General features: G+C 52.9%; 2 protein-coding genes across 2 annotated transcripts; both read left to right on the top strand.

The window, feature by feature from the left end:
- Positions 1 to 4,264: 4,264 nt before the first annotated feature.
- Positions 4,265 to 7,678, top strand: UCRPA7_6437 (putative a-factor-processing enzyme protein; the record flags this gene model as incomplete). The annotated part of the gene is made up of 4 exons (XM_007918975.1): positions 4,265 to 4,495; positions 4,555 to 5,409; positions 5,461 to 7,096; positions 7,155 to 7,678. 4 exons carry the CDS (start codon positions 4,265 to 4,267, stop codon positions 7,676 to 7,678), a joined length of 3,246 nt encoding a protein of 1,081 aa, XP_007917166.1.
- A 3,772-nt stretch (positions 7,679 to 11,450) lies between these two features.
- Positions 11,451 to 15,531, top strand: UCRPA7_6436 (putative ubiquitin specific peptidase 11 protein; the record flags this gene model as incomplete). The annotated part of the gene is made up of 7 exons (XM_007918974.1): positions 11,451 to 11,528; positions 12,087 to 13,088; positions 13,141 to 13,409; positions 13,464 to 13,830; positions 13,882 to 14,635; positions 14,699 to 14,872; positions 15,002 to 15,531. The coding sequence occupies 7 exons, from the start codon at positions 11,451 to 11,453 to the stop codon at positions 15,529 to 15,531; spliced, it is 3,174 nt and encodes a 1,057-aa protein (XP_007917165.1).
- Between the last annotated feature and the right edge of the window lie 5,827 nt (positions 15,532 to 21,358).

Raw genomic sequence — 21,358 nt, 5'->3', positions numbered from 1 at the left:
TTCTTTCGTCTATTCCCGCTTCCAAACTCGGCGTTCTGCAGTTGAGTGCAGGCTTTAGATGCATTCACACTTATCAGCCGAAAGCTGGTTCGACCCACAGAATTAGCCAGCCGCACCTAAGGGGAGCACCAGGGTCGCAGCAAGAGAAATGCACATGATTGCATCGTCTACAAACGTCGTCCTTCACAGGCCGACGGGCGTCTCAGTGTTACACCGGTCCTTATGCTTGCTAGTAAAGACAATTTCCAAGTCCTCGGCTCCCGAGGACTTCGAAGCGCCCAACTGTATGGGATGGGATATACGCCGATCTCTTGCGTGTTAGTGTTGGCCTGTCCGTTGCGGCAATACCGGGAAGCTAAAGCAGGGGTGCATCTAGAGTATGATCTGGGGTAGAATGAATGAAAATCCACCCTTGTTTGTCTATGGCGCTGGCAGCTTCGCGTCTCACGGCCAATTCCTACAAGCGTAAATTTGCATTGACGATATTGTTCTCCTCTCGCGGGATCTGGCTAATTGATACGAATCGTGGTGCAGCGAGCTGGCAAAAGCATCATCTTGCCCGTCACCCCCTGAAGCGAACATTAGGGATGGGGCAGGGGAACCCCGGAATCTATATGATAGTGCACCTTCCCGCTGTTTCTGGCCGGATTAGGACCTTTTTGCTATAATCAATCGACAGGACAATAACAAGACGATCTTCAATTCGCCGAGTCGTGCTAGAGGAGCCTCCGGCGGCCTGCTTCACAATCCCTCCAGAGGAAAAGGGGTTGAGGGCTATTCTGCAAGCGAGCTGCATTGTATACCAAGCATCCGCGAAAGGAAGTCGTCGACCGACATAAGGACTCAAGTTCGTGTTAATACATTGCATATGGCAAGTCTGGCCGAAAAGAACACACGACAACTCGTCATCGGCGCGGAGGGCCGGCTTATTATGCCGTCACCAAGTAGAGGATGAATGTCAAGGCCTCGCGATGTGGATCATGAAGATCAGAGAAGACCTTTTCCGTTCCCCTGGAGACGTAAGAGGTCGTCGAAGCCGAAGAACCCAGCCCCTAGGGTTTTTTTACAGCGGATGGGTCCCGGCAGCTGAAATCTGACCGCTCCGGGCACCCTTGTTGAAGCTTTGGAAGCACATGGCGTCTGTATGTAAGTAATCAGCCTAGTTCACGTCAGCTAAGAGCAGGGGACGCCTGCGTTAGCGCTAGAATTACGAGTCAATCCGATACCGAAGCCTCATGAAGTGATAGTGTCGTCTTCCACGACGCAGTACACTACCCAATCTGTCTACTCTACAGTGGTGGTGTATGTAGTGCTCAGAGACCACCCATCCCCGTGCCACAGGAATGGTCGCTGTCATGTCATAGTATGACCCGAGAGATCAAATCCCAGACGAAAGCCGGGGGCGCCTCGACGCCATGTTCCCATCCCACGCTTATTACGCCATACCGTGGATACCTAGGGGAAGGCTGTGGAATCGCACCGGACGCTTCGAGTGGGTGTATTTGCTGTGTATGCGCGCGACGGTGAAAGACAAAGGCAAGCACAAGCACCAGCACCAGCACAAGCCAATGGAGATGGGCCAAATGGTCCTCCGGCGGCTTTGTAGCAAAGAGAGTCGTGAAACTGCCGTCAGTCTGCAGCCAACATGTGAAATCCATCGGTAGACTACATGACATGGCCCTGGGCGGGCGGCACGGAAGTCGTGATGCGGCCCTTGTTGGCGCCCTGGTCCATTTCATGTTGAGTGCTCCGACCCTACCCTTGTAGTGTACAGAAGTATACAGTCCACTCAGTGATGATGACAAGAGGATCCTGTTCATGGGGGTGTCCTTGCCGTGCGCTGCCCTTGCCTGCCTTGCCTGGTGGCCTGGACAGCGTGCGTGTGGTATTGGCAGGTCTGGCATGGTGCGGTGCGGGTGCGCGTTTCATGGCCCCCAGTCTTTTCCAGTGTCCCAGTCGGCATGGACGAGAGCCGCCTACCTAAGTACCATGCTGCCGGAATCACAACCCGCCCAATAAAAGCCTGACAACATCCACCGCACTATGTATGTATGTATGTATGTACTGCGCGGTATGGAGGTGTAGACCCGACCTCGAGGCTTCAGTTTGGGCGATGCTCACTGGCCCCCGACCATCCTGGCTAGTAGGCAGTCTTTGCTGTATGAACTGTACTGTACTGTGTCGTGTCTAGCTAGCATAGGGATGGATGTACGGAGGTAGGTAGGTAACTAAGGATATGTATGTAATAGCGCCTACAGTCCAAATTGTCCAATCCAGTCCAATCCAATCCAATCTTGCAAGGTCTGCTTTGCAGAATTGGGACGACTTGCCGTAGAAATCATTCGTTTCCCGTAGAGCCCGGCAATCTTTTAATTTTAATCTCCTACCTCGCCTTACCTTAACCTGCCTACCTGCTTGCCTCACTAATAACCTCTTCACCTCGTCAAGACTCGACCACTCACGCTACCGAGCCGGACCCCGGCCTTGTCTCGCCTCGCCTTGTCCAGGAAACAACACGACCGTTAATTACCACCATCTTTTTATCAACGTCAACAACACCAGAAACACCCACCCCCTCCCACACCGGCAACCTTTGGTCTGGGTACTCTGGTAGTTGTAGTGGTGACTTGGACCTTGCGGCATAACTCACTGACATCAAAACGTTCTTGATACCGTGTGGGATTGAACCCAGAGTATAGGGGACAAAGTCTTGCCATCAGACCGGAGGGGACCGTTGAAACTCATCCGCCGTTCCTTTGTGGTCGCCTACCAGCCGAGTCCGCAATCCTCGCGCACCCAATGCGGCACATCTCCACTCGCGAGTGAAGGATTTGATATTGCAATCGCATCTTGCAGACCCTGGTAAGTCTGGCCCCAACCGCATCTGCTTTTTCCATTCTCTGGGCCACGTCTGTAGGTTGGCAGTCTCCTTTTCACCTATTACTTTCACTCTGAGAAGACAAGGCGGTGAGCAGCACGACTCGGGCATGTCTTGGGCTCAACATCTTTGCAATGCAAGCACACGTCCAATCTGATCGTGCCGGGTTTAGCTTCATGTTTGACTGCCGGCCCCACGATTCAGACAAGACAGAAAGAGAGAGAGAGAGAGAGAGAGAGACTAGAGAGAGGACAAAGTCTCCGTCTTGTCACCGCCAACCAGACCAGAAATCCCTCTTCATACTGTGCCTGCATCATTCTCTCCCGTACCCCGACCCAATTCGAACCTGTCCCATCAACTCGCTCACTCGTTCACTCATTTCTGTCCTACTACCTCCCTTTAAGACCGCCATATCTCGTGTGACTTGCCATATCTTAACCCACCACACTTATTGATGCCCAGTCTAATTCCCGAAATCCCTTGGGCGCCCTCACCTTGCAGGTACTTAACGTTAATACTCGTTCTATAGCGAAGGATCCCTTCTCTTCCCTTGCTTCCCTCGGTCTGGCTCGTTTCGTTTGCACCTTCCCGAAGGGCGGAGACGGCATCCGGACAGACAGACAATCAGGGCTGAGACTTGTATCGGGACGTGACATCAGGCTTCAGGAGAGGAAGGCAAAGCTCGCAACGCTAGTCCCCTGGGCCTCCTTTTCCTTGTTCCCGACCCTCCCGTACGTCTTGCATCTATCTATATATCATATATAGGGTAGCAAGCACGGCGGAAGATTTCTACTTGCGGCGAGCGAGGACTGGGCTACTGTCCAGACTTCGATGATCCAACCTGGTCCTACCTTCTCAGCATTCATCAGCAACGGATGTGTCGCTGCTGGTGCTGGTGCTGGACTTCGGACTAATAAGTGCTTACTCGCCTCACCAATCAAGCGTTCAGCTGTATTTCAGTGCCACCACCAACAACCACAACAACACCAGGCCTGGAGACAGCACCACCACAAAGCGCTCGGTCACGGTTTCACGCCCAGCGGACGTGCCATTTCCCACGATCCCGAGTCCGTGGTAACCTTCAGGACCCGGCCTAGCTCCTCTAGCATTCCTATAGCGTCTCCACATATCCGCACAGACCCTACATCACTCTCGTCCTATCTCTGCTGCTGGACGACATCTGGAGACCACGTCTCCCCGCTTCTTTCGTTGCCGTGGGCTATTCAGCTGACTCGTCCATCTTGTTCTTCGAGTTTCCTTCGGTCTGCCCAAAGGAGACGTTCGCTGTTGGCCATCTCTGCGGACGCGTCGAGCCTCAGAGTGAGACATTGCTTCTCGACGATGCCCCGCTCTCCGTTGCGCAACCCCGCGACGACGCCAGCCAAGATGCCGATACGTGAGCAGGAGCTACGGCGACCCGTGGAACGGGTAACCGACCAGCTGGAAACCCCGTCTCTGGACGACCGGGACTACCGCGTCGTACGGCTGCCCAACCAGCTCGAGGTCCTGCTCGTCCATGACCCGGAGACGGACAAGGCGAGCGCGTCCATGGACGTCAATGTCGGAAACTTCAGCGATGAGGTAGACATGCCGGGCATGGCACATGCTGTGGAACATGTAGGTCCCGTAAATCCTCGAGCCCCTCCCGTGCTATGCTGATACCTCACGCTCTAAAGCTTCTGTTCATGGGCACCAAGAAGTATCCAGAAGAGAATGCGTACTCCCAGTATCTCTCCTCCAACTCTGGTAGCTCTAATGCCTACACTGGGGCAACATCCACCAACTACTACTTTGAGGTGGCTGGTAGGCCAAAGGATGACAAGGAACCATCGGCTAGCAATCCTTCCCCCTTGAAGGGAGCCCTCGACCGTTTTGCCCAGTTTTTCGTCGAGCCACTATTCCTCGCATCGACCTTGGACCGCGAGCTTCGAGCAGTAGACTCCGAAAATAAGAAGAATCTCCAGAGTGACCAATGGCGTTTACACCAGCTCGAAAAATCGCTTTCGAACCCAGATCACCCCTATTGTCATTTCTCGACTGGCAGTTTAGACGTCCTGAAGATCCAACCAGAAGCACGAGGAGTAAACGTTCGACAAAAGTTCATAGACTTTTACGAGAAGCACTACTCCGCCAACCGGATGAAACTCGTTGTCTTGGGCCGAGAACCGTTGGATGTCCTGGAGGAATGGGTCTCAGAATATTTCTCTGGCATCGAGAACAAGAACTTGAAGCCAAACAGGTGGAAGGACACGGTACCGTTCGGCCCGGAGCAACTTTCTCTTCAGTGCTTTGCGAAGCCAGTCATGGACTCAAGAGAACTGAACCTCTACTTCCCCTTCCTGGACGAGGATGATCTATACGAGGCACAACCGAGTCGATACATTAGCCATCTAATAGGTCACGAGGGTCCTGGTAGTATCATGTCTTACATTAAGTCTAAGGGCTGGGCGAACGGCTTGAGTGCTGGGGCATACCCTGTGTGCCCTGGGAGCCCTGGTCTATTTGACTGCTCGATTCGGCTGACACAGGAGGTATGGTCCCAAATTGTTATTTTGTAAACATCGTACTAAAACTTGTAACAGGGATTGAAGCATTACAAGGAGATCGTGAAAGTCTTTTTCCAGTATGTCTCCCTGCTTCGGGAGAGCCCTCCACAGAAGTGGATCTTCGACGAGCAAAAGGGAATGGCAGACGTGGACTTCAAGTTTAAGCAGAAGACACCTCCGAGCCGATTTACCAGCAGAATCAGCTCTGTCATGCAGAAGCCTTTGCCTCGCGAGTGGCTCCTAAGCGGCCACAGCCGACTGAGAAAATTCGACCCTAAACTCATACAAAAGGCCATCGATTGCCTCCGTCCAGATAATTTTAGGATGACCATCGTTTCTCGGGACGTTCCTGGAAAGTGGGACCAGAAAGAAAAATGGTACGGGACCGAGTATACATGCGAGAAGATCCCGGCCGACTTCATGCGAGAGATCAAGGAAGCTGCTTCGACAACATCTGCAAACCGCATCTCCAAGCTACACCTCCCTCACAAGAATCAATTTATCCCTACAAAGCTGGAAGTCGAGAAAAAGGAGGTCAAGGAACCAGCCATCGCACCTCGCATGATTCGGAACGACCCGCTAGCTCGCACATGGTATAAGAAAGATGACACATTCTGGGTACCCAAGGCAAACCTTTTTGTCAGCTGCAAGAGCCCCATTATCTATGCGTCTGCGGAGAGTTCCGTTAAAGCACGACTCTATACGGACCTCGTTAGGGACGCGCTTGAGGAGTATTCATACGATGCGGACCTAGCTGGCCTCCAGTATAGTGTTTCGCTCGACTCACGTGGCCTCCTCGTTGAGGTGTCCGGATACAACGACAAGCTGCCCGTCCTGTTGGAGCAAGTCTTGAAGACGATGCGCGACATAGAAATTAAGGATGACCGATTTGCGATCGTCAAGGAGCGCTTCAGCCGAGCATTTAGAAACTGGGCTTTTCAGCAGCCTTTCCATCAGGTTGGCGACTACACCAACTGGCTAACAACCGAACATGAGCATACTGTCGAGGAGTTTGTAGCCGAGCTGCCTTCTGTTACGGCAGACGACGTACGGTCATTCCATAAAGCACTATTGTCTCAACTTCATATGGAGGTTCTTGTTCATGGAAACCTCTACAAGGAAGACGCTCTCAAGTTGACAGATCTCATTGAGTCGACGCTTAAGCCTCGGGTTCTACCACGGCCACAGTGGCCAATCTTACGATCTCTCAGCTTTCCTCGAGGATCGAATTATGTCTTCAAAAAGACGCTTGGGGACCCGGCGAACGTCAATCACTGTATTGAGACTTGGCTGTACGTCGGTGATAGAGCTGATCGGATGATTCGCGCAAAGACCTTGCTGCTGGACCAGATGTTGCACGAACCAGCTTTCGATCAACTGAGAACAAAGGAGCAGCTTGGATACGTCGTATTCTCTGGTGTCAAGGCCATCTGCACCACATACGGTTTCCGCTTCATTATTCAGAGCGAGAAGACTGCGGAGTATCTAGATACGAGGATTGAGACCTTCCTTCAAACCTGGAAGGAGACACTGAAGAACATGAGTGATTCTGATTTCGAGGGCCACAAGCGAAGTCTCATCATCAAGAGACTTGAGAAGCTTGAGAACCTTGACCAAGAGAGCAACCGCGCCTGGAACCAAGTCCACATTGAATATTACGACTTTGAGCTTGGTAAGCCAACGATACCCCTGTATTGGGACAAAGACTCAGACTAACAAAAATGTTCTAGCTCAACAGGATGCGGCACACGTCAAACGCCTTACGAAAGACGACATGATTGAATATTTCGAGCGGTACATCGATCCGGCTTCTACCGAGCGCGCGAAGCTTTCGATTTACATGATTGCTCAAGCCAAGAGCGACGTATCCACGAAACAGATATCGGAGTTGGTCAAGACGCTGAACCTGGAGTCAGAGCAGGCATCTCAAGCCGCAACGGATCTGCAGGCTCGATTGAGTGCCGCGGGGCATGATGAAGAGAAGGAGATTGAGGGGCTGAAGGAGTATCTGCTGCACGACTTGAAGGTTGCTGAAGACAAGATCGAGGCCGCCGCCGAGTCGTGGCGAACGCTGCACCAAAACAACACCAACGGCGTCGTGAAAGACGATGTCAAGGAGCCCCCGTCGTTCAACGGGATCAAGCCGGTCATCATCGAAGATGTCCGGGATTACAAGTCGAGGCTGACGGCCACCGCAGGAGCGCGGCCGGTGAAGGACTTGAGCGAGTACGAGGATTTGGACTCAAAGCTGTGAGGTCTCTGCTCTAACCTTGACGGCCCTCATTCCTCAGCTCTCAGCCGCGCACAGTGGCCATTGTAATCTTGGCCCCGACTAACACGTGAGGCGAACGAATTATCAGAGTTTAGAGACCGCCTGCTTCGGATGTTTTGGCCATGTCCGGTCTATAGCATTGGTAGATTAAAGAAGATAAAGGGATATATAACTAGGGTTTAGTGGCATTGGGCCCTAGCTGGGAAGAATGAACACCTCATTTTAGACAGATCCGAAGAACAAGATGGAAGACGACGATTTTTTCTTTTCTTATTCATAGTAGATAGCAGGTTGCATCACATCATCATCATCATCATCGAGGGAGAGAGACAGCAAGGAAGTCGGCAAGGCACAGGTTATTATACCCCTTCATCATCATCATCATCTACGAACAACATCATCAGTTATCGGCATAGTCACCGTTGTCATCATTATCATTGTCATCGTCCATCACTCGCCTCGTCGACACCCCGTGGAACAGAGGATACAAAATAGGTACAAATAGAAGATGTGTGTTTATGATTTGGGCCTGCATCCCGTGACTTTCTCATCGAGCATCTACCGGATAAGGGTCAAATGACTACCTACTAGCTGCTACGATCAGATGAAATGGGGGAGACTTGGTGCAATGGATTCACTTGTGACAGGGGGGATTGTAATAAGAGGGCTTGATAAGGTCATTTCCCAGCTTATCGGAGCCAGCTGACAATGGGGTCACTCGGCCGGGGGAAGACAGGCAGGCAAGAGATGAGAGAGGGGTCCTACCGCCGGGGCTCCATTGTTCAGCTAAGAATACTAACATTAACCTTAGCCGAGCGAGGTGGCTACCCGCCGCACACCTGGCAGCTGGGGCTCCTCAGCTGAAAGTACAGTACCTACTACGCAGTACGTAGGTAGGTATGCACAATACCGTGCTGGATGGGTAGCAGAAAGTCTTGTGTGGTCGTCGGTCCATCCAGGTTTGAGCAGATTGCCATTCTTGAAGCTGAATTTGCGGTACTGCACTGTGGAAAGCTCTTGTCCAGGGAAAGAAAGGTGGATAGGTATATAACAGCGCAGATTATCTCTATACCTACCTACCTACCCATCTGACCTACCTCCTTTCCTCACCTTGCACCTCACCTTACATAGTAGGTTAATTACGAGTGCTTGCCTGCCTGCTCTGCTCGCCTTGCTTATCTCAACCTGGCAAGTTATTCCTTCTTTATTTTAGTCAGGGAACCGTGCACAAAATTGCGGTCCACTCCACCTCCCAAGGCATCTCAGCACCAACAGCAGCTTGCGCTTGGGAAAGTTTTTTTTTTATGCAGATCCGCTTTGCTCATTCCTGTTCTCCTTCCGGGACCTCGAGTCTATCGTGTGGGGCGGGCTTTGCCTCGCAGAATCCTGACTACTACTCAGCATAATGCTACCTGGCTGCCTGGGTAGTGAAGGTTTGGAGATATACCAAACCTGGGTTTTGGGGATTGCGGTGTGACGAACAAAGGAAGAGAGACTACAAGCTCAAGGCAGGCGCGACTCAGTCCAATGTGTTTCTCCCGTAGTCTAGAATACGATCAGTAATGGCACTACCTGCCGTCAAAGGTTCAGTAACTAATCATGTCTCCCGGGGTCCGCTGATGCCAAATCCCCAGGTGGCTCTTTCCACAAGTTTTGTCAGTCAGAATGGAATAGAGCTAGTTGTTTCCATTGTCTTGAGACAATGCCTCTTGTTCTTTGCCTGAGTGTGAAATGCTCTTCTCCTCTGTGTCTTCTACATGTCTCTCTCTGCCTTGGTTGTTACAACTAAAGCAGGCACATACACACACAAACGAACACGCACGCCGTCAGGTGCCAGGCGTGTATCGTAAGCGGCTGTAGTGGGCTACACACCTGCAGCGCCAGTAATCAGGCGTTTTGCCCCTACCTAGGTACCTTATTATAGTAGGAGCCGGCACCGCCAGTCACTTGCAAGACATCATCGACTGGACCTGTCTGACACTGTCTAACTGACGGACCACGGGCCACCACGAGCCAAAACAAGCACGGCGGCGGCGGCAAAGCATACCTTAGGATACCTAGCACAAAACTCACCCAACCCTTGCCGGCGGCTTTTTTCACTACAACTACCGTACGAATAAGTCACAGTACAGTACTGTACAATTCGCACACATCCTTCTACATACATATATACGCCCACGACCCGAAAGAGCCATTACCACATTCACTCACGCGGGCGCTCCGATCCGACACTGACTGATCTCTGATCCAGATCCAGATCCATCTCGGCCATCCGGATTGTGGGACGACCAATGCGCTGGGCCTGCCACCAGGTGTCCGCCTTGCCGCCTCCGCCTCCCGCTAGATCCCTTGAATTGATTTGAACTGGACCTGACCTTGGTGCACGAGAAGCTTCGGCGGCTTTCTCTCTTTCTCTCGCTCCCGGTCAGTCACTCAGAGTAGTCAGCCTGACATCTCCGTCTCGCTCCCGCACGCCAGCCTCCGCCTCACCTAGTCGGTCGCCTCAGAGCTGCGCAGGCAGCTCGCCTTCATCACGTCTTCCACAAAGAAACGGAAGATTGCGCGCCCGCCGCCCACTGCAAGGGACCAGCAATTGGACAGCTCGTCCGACCTGGTCTTGCCCTCTACTGAAGAGGACGCCGATCCCACCTTGTCCTTTTCCACAACCGCAACCGCCTCCGGCTTGACAACCCCCACCTACGTCCGAGGGGACTCTGCTCCTGGCCCTGAGCTACCACCACGACTTCAAACGCACCTCAACCCCGACATCAACGCTGATTACAACTCCTCCGTAGCCAGCTCGCCCCGTGCTGCCTCGACCGACCTCTCCATCGACAACGACCGTGCTGCGGAGCTCTTCCCGTCCGAGAGCAGACTCCCGCAAGCCTCCTACTCCATTTCCACTCGCGACCAATCTCCTCTGCTTAAGGCCCATCGGGCCATCATGGGCGGTGCTGCCGAGTATCCCCAACGCTCTTCGTCTCCATTAAAACGCCGAGCATCGAGTATGGAGCCGACCGAACACCCAGATGCGACAGAGGATGTGGACATGATCACAGTGCCTTCCGTGGAGCAAGTCGAGGATGTGGAAACAGGCCGGGAAGGCCACGAGCAATCATCAGGAAGTTCAAAAGAAGGCCAACCATCACAACCAGCACCCACGGGCGGGTCGCCAGATGACCTACCTTTGAAGAGTGGTACTGTGCTCAGAGTTCGAGCATGCCCTGTCCTTGCTAACTTTTGAACAGAAGCCCCACCTCTTTCGCAGCAAATAAAGACTATCGAGACTCTGCTGAAAGCCTTCAATGAGACTCCGGTACAGGAAGGAGACACGGCGTATATTGTGTCTCGGGCGTGGCTCACACGCGCTCAGGCGTTGGGTGGTGGGAAGGCAGCAAAGCAAGACCCTTCTGAGGGTTCCCTTGGACCTATCGACAATAGCGACATCATAGCTGGGATCGTCAAAGACATCAATGATCAAGATGTCGTGCGTTTAAAACCTGGAACAACTCTGGAGAATTTCGAGCTGTTCTCTAAAGATGCTTGGGATCTAGTTGTCGACTGGCATGGCTTGGCAAAGGGTCAGCTACCTATTGTACGAACAGCGCAGAACACGACGCCCGGATCGGATCTCCCGAATTATCAGTTTGAGCTGCATCCACCGGTCTTAACTGTCCACCGCTTGTGGTCCGAAAACAGCCCCATCCCTATTGAGCAGGGTCTCAAAGCTAGGCGCCCATCGCCGATTATAGTTATGTCAAGCACTACAACTGTTTTCAACACCTTCCTGAAGCAGATCAAGCAGCGATCTGGCATTTCACTGGACCGCAAAGTTCGTTTATGGAGGATACCGCAGAAACTTCCGGCGTCTGCTCCTTCTGGCCAGGCTGACCAACCTTCAATATTGACAACACCTCCTGACTCGCCGGGCAAGGAACCCGACGCAGATGGTTCAAATAATCCGCAGGGCTCTTGGCCACATCTTCTGTTAGACGTTGTGTCATTTGTTAAATTGGAGAGAGATGTTGACCGGGAGCTTGTTAACGACGCCAAGGACAACACGAATAACCCGAACTACAATGGCAACATGACTCTGAGCCTTCTTGGATTGACTGTTGATCAATCAATTGTTCTCGATGAGAATATTGACAAGGATGCTTATGTATCGAACTTCACCGGAAAAGGTCTAAATAATCACAAGGGACTTACGGCAAGAGGCAGCTCCTCGAGCCTCAATGCCCAAGGTCGGAACACTGCAAGCGGTCGTAGTAGCCCAGCACCTTCCGGTCCCATAACGCGAGGTCGAGCGCAGCAAAAGTCCGGAAGGACAATCGGTTGCGTTGGTCTGAGCAATCTTGGAAACACATGTTATATGAACTCTGCTTTACAGTCCTTACGAAGCGTTGAAGAGCTTACAAAGTATTTCTTGACGCACGAGGCGGAGAAGGAAATTAACACCGACAACCCTCTCGCCCACAACGGTGATGTGGCGCGTGCATATGGCCATCTTTTGGCCGAGATGTACAAAGATCCCGCTCCACCATCTATTGTTCCGAAATTCTTCAGAAGCACAATCGGCAGATATGCACCGGCATTTGCTGGCTATGGCCAGCAGGACTCTCAAGAATTTCTGGGGTTTCTTCTCGATGGACTACAAGAAGATCTGAGTCGGATCAAGAAGAAACCGTACATCGAAAAGCCAGATTCTACTGATGACATGATCAACAATCTGGAGGCCATTCGGGAAATGGCTGCAAAGGTCTGGGATATTACCAAGAAGCGGGACGACTCGGTGGTCGCAGACCTTTTCACCGGCATGTACAAGTCCACTCTTGTGTGTCCTGTGTGCCAGAAGATCAGCATCACTTTCGACCCCTTCAACAATCTAACTCTTCCTTTGCCAGTCCAGAATACTTGGAGTAAGACGGTCAAGTACTATCCTTTGAATGATACCCCGGTAGAGATGGCGGTGGAGCTAGACAAGAATAGCAGCATCAAGAGCCTGAAGGATTTTATTTCAGCACGTGTTGGCGTCCCGACTGAACGTCTCTTCGCAGCTGAAGAATTTAGGGACAAGTTCTTCAAGATCTACCAAGACTTCTCAACCGTTTCGGAGCAGATTGGGTCTAGTGACCTCCCAACCGTTCACGAACTGGAGGCTGCACCTACCAATACAAATCCAACAAAGAAAACTAAGAAGGTCAGAAGCATGCTTAGCTTGGATGACGAGGAGGACGAGACGCCATCCTGGGACAACCCAATGGCCGAGCGGATGGTTGTTCCGGTTCTTCACCGCTTCAACCCAAACACATCATCTGGCTTCAGGCGTCGTGGAGGCAACAATCAGTCGGCAGTTTCTCCTCCTCATTTCATTGTGCTGACTCCAGAAGAGGTAAGTGTTTTGAAACCTCGCACTGTCGAACTTCGGCTTACAATTGTACAAGGCACGCGATGAGGATGCTATCAGGCGCAAGGTCCTGGAAAAAGTTGCCACTTTCACAAACTGGCCTGAGTTTAACCGTGCAGAGGACTCGGATACATCCGAAAACACTGACCCGGAGATGTCTGTCACGAATGCCTCTGACATAGACTCCTCAGGGGACGGCAAGGTCGTGGCAAAGTCCGTTGAGGGGGAGGACGACATGGTAGACGTGACCATGAAGGATGCCCATGACAATCGGCAGCCGACTGTACAAAGTAACACGACGGCAAGGTAAGACATTTCCACGTACTCTCATACTGAGCTCATTTGTTGACCCCGAGATAGTGCTAGTTCACTGCTTCCGCTTAAGGTGTTCAACAGCCAGCGGCCGAAATGGGTCAATCCTTCGGAGTTCCTCGATGCTTCATTTCAAAACTTGTTTGAACTTAGCTTTTTCCACGAGCAAGGCTCGCTCATACCGAGCGGCTGGTCTGGTGTACAGGATGGAAGTCTGCTTCCGAAATTAGAATCAAGAAAGCCCGCACCGTCTACACCGACCGACCAGGACATGGCTAGCCCAGCCACCTGGGGCAACGGCACCGCGTCCGAGGAAGACAGTAGCGTGGAAGAGGCATCTCATACATCTGCCACCACTGTGACGAGGATGAACGACGAGTCGAGTGAGGAGGATGTAGAGTTCCCACCGTTCCAAGTATGTCCCGATATCGTATATTCAGTCATGGTTCACAAATTAACAAAATAGGACATCCCCGTGCGCTCTGGGCCCGCACCGAGACCAAGAGGAAAAGGAGGAAAGAAGATGAAACCCCGGCAGCTCAATCATAAAGGGGGCAGGAGAAAAGCCAAGCAAATGGCCAAGCAGAACGCTCGCCAACAACAGCATCATGGCTACCAGGCCTCCGAACCGCAGGACATCACCCCTGACGACGGTCCTCTGGTCCGCCTTGGAGAGGGCATCGTCGTTGAGTGGGATGAGAGCACCTGGGATACTGTCTACGGGCGCAACCCTCGCGACGAGGACGACACCATGCGCGGCATGGCTTTGTTCAACAACCTGGAGACCTTGCATGACCCGCTTCTGGAGGCCAAGAAGAAGGAACGGATCCAGCGTAAGAAGACTGGCATCTCGTTAAACGACTGTCTGGACGAGTTCGAAAAGGAGGAAATCCTCTCCGAGCAAGACATGTGGTACTGCCCCCGCTGCAAGGAACGCCGCCGCGCGAGCAAAAAGTTCGACCTCTGGAAGACTCCGGATATCCTCATTGTCCACCTAAAGCGCTTCAGCTCTAGTGGATGGCGCCGGGACAAGCTGGAGATCCTGGTGGACTTCCCCATTGAGGGCCTCGATCTGACCAAGCGCGTCATCGACAAGGAGAGCGGCAAAGAGGAGATATACGACCTGATCGCGGTCGACAACCACTGGGGCGGCCTCGGAGGTGGTCACTACACAGCCTTCGCGAAGAGCTTCGTCGACAGCGAGTGGTACGAGTACAATGGTAAGTGGATGATTTCTATCTAAGCTATATGATCGCGTTCACCCGGGCTAATGTACATACCAGATTCATCGGTGTCAAAGCAGAAAGACCCAACACGGGTCGTCACTAATGGTGCCTACCTGCTCTTCTACAGACGTCGTTCAGACGCCCCTTTGGGAGGGCCGCGATTTCAGGAGATTGTCGATAGATACGACAACAACAGCGCCACCGACGAGGAGATGTCCGAGTCGGGGGAAGGTCAGCGTCTCGGCACAGGCTCCTCCCTGCGTGGGTCGTCGAGCGCTTTGACAGGAGCAGAAGTAGTTCTCCACAAAGGAGATCGTGGTTTGGTTAGTCGCTCTACCTCACAACCATCGGGTGCGTTAGGTGCAGACCAGCCACCGTCGTATCAAGATGTCGCCTCGGCAGAGGACGAAGAGGAGGAGGAGGAGAACGGCATTCTTGGTATGACAAATTGGGATGCGTCCGACGATAAGGTCCATAACAGCATCGAGGACGAGGGCATTGCGATGGCCGATTGGAATACCACCAACTGGAACTTTGACAGTCTCAGTCGTCCGAGAATGGGCTCTGAGGCTGAGGCGGAGAATGGCTACGCCAGCGATGATGCTCAGCATGACTCATCTGGCGATGAGGGTGGCATTCTCGCCAACGATAATGACCGCGACGCAGAGATGCTACTAGGAGAGCCTGCTTCCTACCAGCTGCCAGACCAGCCGGAGCCGGAGGTCTCGCACTACGAGGAGCCTCCAGCACCCAAGCTCGAGGCGCAGGCCGGTCTCAGTGAGATTCGGGACCAGATGTGGAACAGAGCGGTCCACAACATCCCCATCCAGGAGGATGCTTCGTCGGAAAAGGCCGTGGAGATCCACCTGGATGATGGTGCAAAGAATTAGAGTAGACCATGCATGAGTAAATGATAGACCGTATTGTTGCAAGACATATTTGATGTACCTGTCGTTATGAAGTTTTGGTGTCTTTAATCTTTTGAGACTACCGCTCATCTAGTGACCCTCTTCTGAGTCTGCTCTTGTCTGGGGTAGATTAAGGGCGTATCAACTTGATCCAAGCTCAAGCAGGCATGCCACTCGGTATGTCATAATGCACAAGCAGGTTGCGGTGAGGCACCTTCCTGTAATGACAATCATAAACGTTCATGTCGTGTGCTCGCGGGTGAGGAGGGAATCTGCACGATATACAAGTCGGCCGGTACCAGCAAGGCTGGAGTGAACGAGATGAAGCTGGAACCAACCCAAATTGAAGACCCTTCTTTGCATACCGTCTCGGCGGCACGCTCAGCCTCCTCCTGGCGATCACATCCCGCGCTGGGCGTCCGTTAGTTTTGTGGGAGGATATCGGCCGGTGTTCCCGTTGATCAGCGCGACTTGAAACGTCGATGGTTCCTCGCCCGCTAGGGCTCGTTCTGCACTTGCATATGGGGGTTTAGGACTGCAAGGGGCGCTTCTTGTTGGCACGCGGGACGGGAGGTCTTCTGGGCGCGGGACGGGGAACACTCTGCTTTGCAGAACGGACCCTTGAGATACTTCCACAGTGTGCGACATTTTCATTTCTGCGCGAATGCGGCATGGCGGATGTGCAGTAGGTATCTGCAAGCCAACTACACCTTGGCCGGAAGCCACTTGGCTTCAGCTGGATGAGAAAAAAAGAAGCACAACACGTGCGTAGCTGTGAGACGAGAATGGGCACCGTTTTTGGCTCAGGCAGTGAGTCGTCTGGGTCCAGACGCGCGCATGTGCTCATCCAATGTCAACCTCGTGGAGGGGCTGTACACTATCTTGCAGACATCATGTCTCAGGTTTGGGGCTGCAACCAGAGGCGGCAAGCGCTGTGTTGCCCAACTCAACGGGACCAAGACGGGACAGGGTCGCAGCCTCGTTGGAGTCTTTGACCAGGCCACTTTTTCGATAGTGTACCTGCGTACGATAAGCTGACAGCAGCAAAGTGAAGTAGGAGCCGGATGTTGGCGGCAGCCATTTGGGACCTTGGTGTGTGTATTATCAACAGTCATGTTTCCGTGCGGCTGAGCGGTTGAGTCGACCATAGCCTCGGTTGTGGCACTTGTGCATTCTCACTGTTCAGTTTGTAACCAGGTGAGCGAGCCGCTTTGAGGCAATTGCGCAATTCTTTTGAAGGCTGTGGTCGGCGGCGCACGAGGCGAGCTGAGTCGGATACGGAGCACGGGCATGGATTGTTTGATTGGCTCCGATGTGGAGAAAAGACGGCGAACCGGGTCTGGGGCAAAGGATCCGACTCGGCGAGACAGGAACGGTATCGATTGGTTTCTTAGTCTCGTGTCGACAAAGCGTTCTTTCGCAATTTACTCTGGTACTCCCTCTCGTCCCTTGAAGTCGCTGTATGATTGCTCTTTCGTTCGAGGTGTGGACAAGGGCACCCCTTGCAAGCATGGAGGGCTTAATAATGATTGATTTGTTGGACTAGTGGCCAGCTGCAGTATCCCGGGAATAATACACTGTAGGTGATAGGTCAGATGCCTTTATCTCGGCCTGGTGGCCATCGATTCGCGAAGAGGAGCGTGCTAGGATCACTGATTGGGGAAATGGGATTTTCGAGCCAGGGACGCGGCTAAAGTCCACATGGCAACTAGATTACGTGGTCTTGGCTGTCCAAGGCAAGACAAGACTCGCCGAATCGGTCGGACTGGAGATAACAGGAGACGGGATGGGGCAAACGGTGAAGAGGTAGCTTTCTCGTCCGGTTCGTCGTGGGAGGCTAAGCTCATTGCAGGGCAAAAGATGTTTCGGTGAGAATGGACCCCGTGGTCTACTGTGCTACATTGTTAGGAGTACCGGTAGGTCAAGCAGGAGTATTGACCAGGATTGCCGCCATTGTCAGCTCGAAGCTCCGTCAACGTCGAGGTAGAGCACGATGACGGGGCGCTCTATTGCCTAAAACAGTGGTTGATAAGGTCGTCCGCACTGCATGTTGCCTAGAAGAATCCACCGCTCATGCTCTAGGGTATCAAGCGGAGTCTTGACAGTGAGCAAGGAGAAATGGCAGCGGAACACGGACCCAGCTGGGTGGTGCCGCTCCAGTGAGGCCGGCTGGATGCGTGTAAGACGAAGAGTAAGAGAAGGAGTAAGACGACGATCCAAGTAGGCAAGTCAGACATGACACCGCTATGCTATGATGGATCAGGTCAGTTTGCACGGCGAAGTTGCAGAAGCACTTTGGATTTCTGGCAATAAATAGCGCCTCGGCCTCGCCTATCTGGATTGAGAAGGTCACGCTGTCAAAAAGGAGGCTGGTGGCCGATTCGGAACCGCAGAATTGCAGACCGTTCTTTCTTTCCTTTTACAAGCACCTCGACCTCACAGCTGCAGCTGCAGGTGCGATGGACCATTCAAGCTGCAATTCCTACCCGTAGGAAGGTGCCCGGCGACCAGGTCTTGCTGGGGTTTGGCGGTCGCTCTTTCCCCTTGTTAATAATTGGTCTCGGCGCAGGCTGAGCGTTCTTGGGAGGGAGAGGGATACTGGCGAGACTCGCTTGATAAGGAAGGTCGCTAATATCTAGTAGTCGCTACCTACCCACGTTTCGCGGACTCACCTAGGAAGCCGAGGCAGTGACCATCAAAATTACAAGGGGGGCGCCTCTGTCTCTCTAACCCAACCTTTCCAAGGCCTACACCTAGCCAGTCTTGTGTCTACCTACCTAGGTAATAAGGACCTTTGCCGGAGTCTGTCGTCGGGCTACCTACCCAGCGATGCAGCTTGACTGCTCGAGCAGCATATGGATACAGTACAGCCAGAAGGGGGTTCATTTCTACGCCCCCTCTGAGCAAGCAAGGGATATCATAGGTATCGATACAGCATCGTCATCTACGACCCATCCTTCCCATCTTCCGCCGTTGATGACATGCAAAAACGACCAGAAGCGGAACTGCAGCGCCTGGCTACTCCACTTTACGTGCTTCTAGAAGAAAGGTGTCATTTGTCGGAAGAGAGATGCAGGAATGGAAGATGCCGATAACTCTGATGTCCACACCACACACAAACGTCTACACAGGACAGTGCAAGTGTATCGTAGATTGGCCGGGATTTGCAACGAAGATGAACAATAAGGTAGAGGCAATGCAGATGCAGGGAGCGAAAGAGCCTGGCAGGGCCGTTACGACAGCGGTGAAACTCGAGAAGGGACTGTCGATCATGTCGGCTTTTGCCACAGCACTACGCCGCTTGCCCCCCTCCGTTCTTATGTATTGTAGTGAGAGACTGCCAATCTTGACCGGATTGATTGCCCTCACCTCACCTTGCATCACATCACGCACGACGCTGCTTGCGACCTGCAAATCGCGGCGCTGCGCATAGCTCCTTTGTATCATCGTCGGATGCTGCTGACGGCGACAAGGTAGCTCGCTTCTCTGGTCAGCTCGGCTGGCCAGGCTGGTGGGTTATGATTCAATTTGTCGGATTATTCGGAGAGTGCACCTTGATAATCATCGTCATCGGTGGGCAGTGATCACTGTATTTATGGGGATTGGGAGGTTGTGGCCCCTGTTGTGTGATGTTGTGGTAAATTACATGGATATACTGACCGACTGTGCTGCAGTCCGTCAGTCAATCTGCTTGCACGTAGCAACGACACAAAAAGCGAAAGGGAGAGGCTAAGGGAAGTCCGATGCCGTAACAGTCTCTCCTGTGGCTTTGATCACATCAGGTGAATTCAATGGGAATGTGGATTCACGTTCCTTTTGGCATTTGATCGCGAAGCTCAGCGGCCCTCAATTTCGCCTGCCGTCGTGGGTCCAGGTAGGCTCCGTAGGACAAGAACCATGGAAAGATAGGTGCTTTAATGGCTGTTAGTCATTGGTGTGATTTGTAGTTACTGGGCTCCTGTCCGAGATGGGCCGCCGCCTGTAAGTGACTGCAGCTATAGGCCGTATCTGCGGTGATGAGGGGAGCTTGGGGAGGTACCTTCCTTAGTGGCTTGAAATGGGCTTCGATGGGTTCTTCTGGAAAACAGCCAGAACCATTGAGAAGCCGGGGCCAGGGAAGCCACCACGACTGTGCGCACGCCTTTTCCCCTGTGCACTTGCGGCCTGCTCCTGCCTCGATTGGCAGGCTCACCTCAGCGGCCCACTCTTTCTGTATCTCCGGCCTGCACGCCCAAGGCACCCCCTACTACCTAGCGACCCAGCGCAGGGCCTAAGCAGCTAGGAGCGCCTCTAGTCCTTCCATTCAGCATTCTCTCGACCTTCTACCATCTGCCTTCTACCTTCTACCTTCGAGCCCTCGAGCCTTCGAACCTTCCTGTCCCGCCTATCTATCCGTGTCGGTCGTGCCTGCCACGCTGCAAACTCTATGCCTTCCATGCCTTCCATGCCTTCATGTTTCTACGTAATACGCCTTCGCCGAGGACTACTACCTATGTCGTATGGCTAATAGTATACCTATGTAGAAGAGAAGATCCGTCCCTCCCACACGCCCCACACATTTCGTTCGCTCAGGCAGGCGCGTGCACTACCAGCGACTACTTATCTAAGGTACTTTTCGGCCGGGTGCTACATGCAGGTGCATGGATGTACCTTACCTCGATGGCCCCGAACCCGGACCCCCATCTTGACCTCTTTACCCTGCCTGCCTGCCCGTCCATCCATCCAAGTCGTCAATCAATCAATCAATCAGTCAATCGATCAATCAATTGACTTATTCATTCAATCTATTCTCCGATCAATCAGGACGTCGAATCTGCAGCGGAATAGCCGTCTCTCTGTTATTCCCCGCCGCCTCCCACCATCGACTCGACTTCAGTTCCATCCACACAGACTGCCAGGGTCAAACTGCTTCTCTTCCTCCTGGAGGTCGCTCTTTCCCGCCCTGCCGGTACCCTTTTCCATCGCTCACACCTAGCGTGGCCACTACATGACCCTTACACGCCTACTGCAGAGTAGTGGGTGTTCCGTACTGTGGTACCTCTGCGGGCTCCACCCTGTCATCTGCCGCGCGATACCGTGTCCCTCATTGTCTCTCTCTCTCTTCACCCTTCTCGCCAAGTGCAACCCCCTTGGAGCGAAGAGAGACTTTACACTTGAATCCCACTCTGTCTCTATATGCGACAACGGGCCCCTACACACAGCACAAGACATCTAGACTTCTCCTCCTCCTCCTCGTCAACAAGGAAGTCAGGCCTGCCTACCCTGTTCAATCGGCCTCAAACCCTTTAGTTTCCTTTAATCTTCTCATTATCGCCTCTGCCGGTACTAGGTAGCTACGTTCTCACTCTCGAGACCTGACTCTCACCCAGTGTCGATTGTCCCCCAAGTAGACGTCCTGGCTGGACAATTGCGTTGCCTCCTGTAGAGGTAGTGAGGTAGTACTTGCTTGAGTGTACTACCAGACTTCCCGGTAAGATCTGGAACCCCCCGTTACTCGTTCTGTCCTTGTCCAGGCTGGTCGTCGATTGCCGTTGTCGTCCGTCCATAGAGCGACTGAGAGCTCGGCGGCGGGCGACTGTGACCTTCCTTGTCCTCCCATGTCCCACACAAGGTTCCGTCTACCTTAACGACCCTTTCTACCTGCCTGGTTTGGTCTAAATGCGCTTCTGCTTCCCGCACACCAAAATCAACAAAACTTCCTCTGATCTTCCCCCCCTTCTTCCCCTTACCAATTCTTTTTTCCCTACTGTCCAGGCCTGGCTCAGCTTGAGATACCATCTTGTTTCATCTGCGCCAGTCCAACCCAGGC

Source organism: Phaeoacremonium minimum (assembly GCF_000392275.1).
Source record: "Phaeoacremonium minimum UCRPA7 unplaced genomic scaffold PA7_03_scaffold_468, whole genome shotgun sequence".
Classification (NCBI taxonomy): Eukaryota; Fungi; Ascomycota; class Sordariomycetes; order Togniniales; family Togniniaceae; genus Phaeoacremonium; species Phaeoacremonium minimum.
Note: the sequence above shows the minus strand (reverse complement) of the source record. Positions and strands in the feature narration are given on the sequence as shown.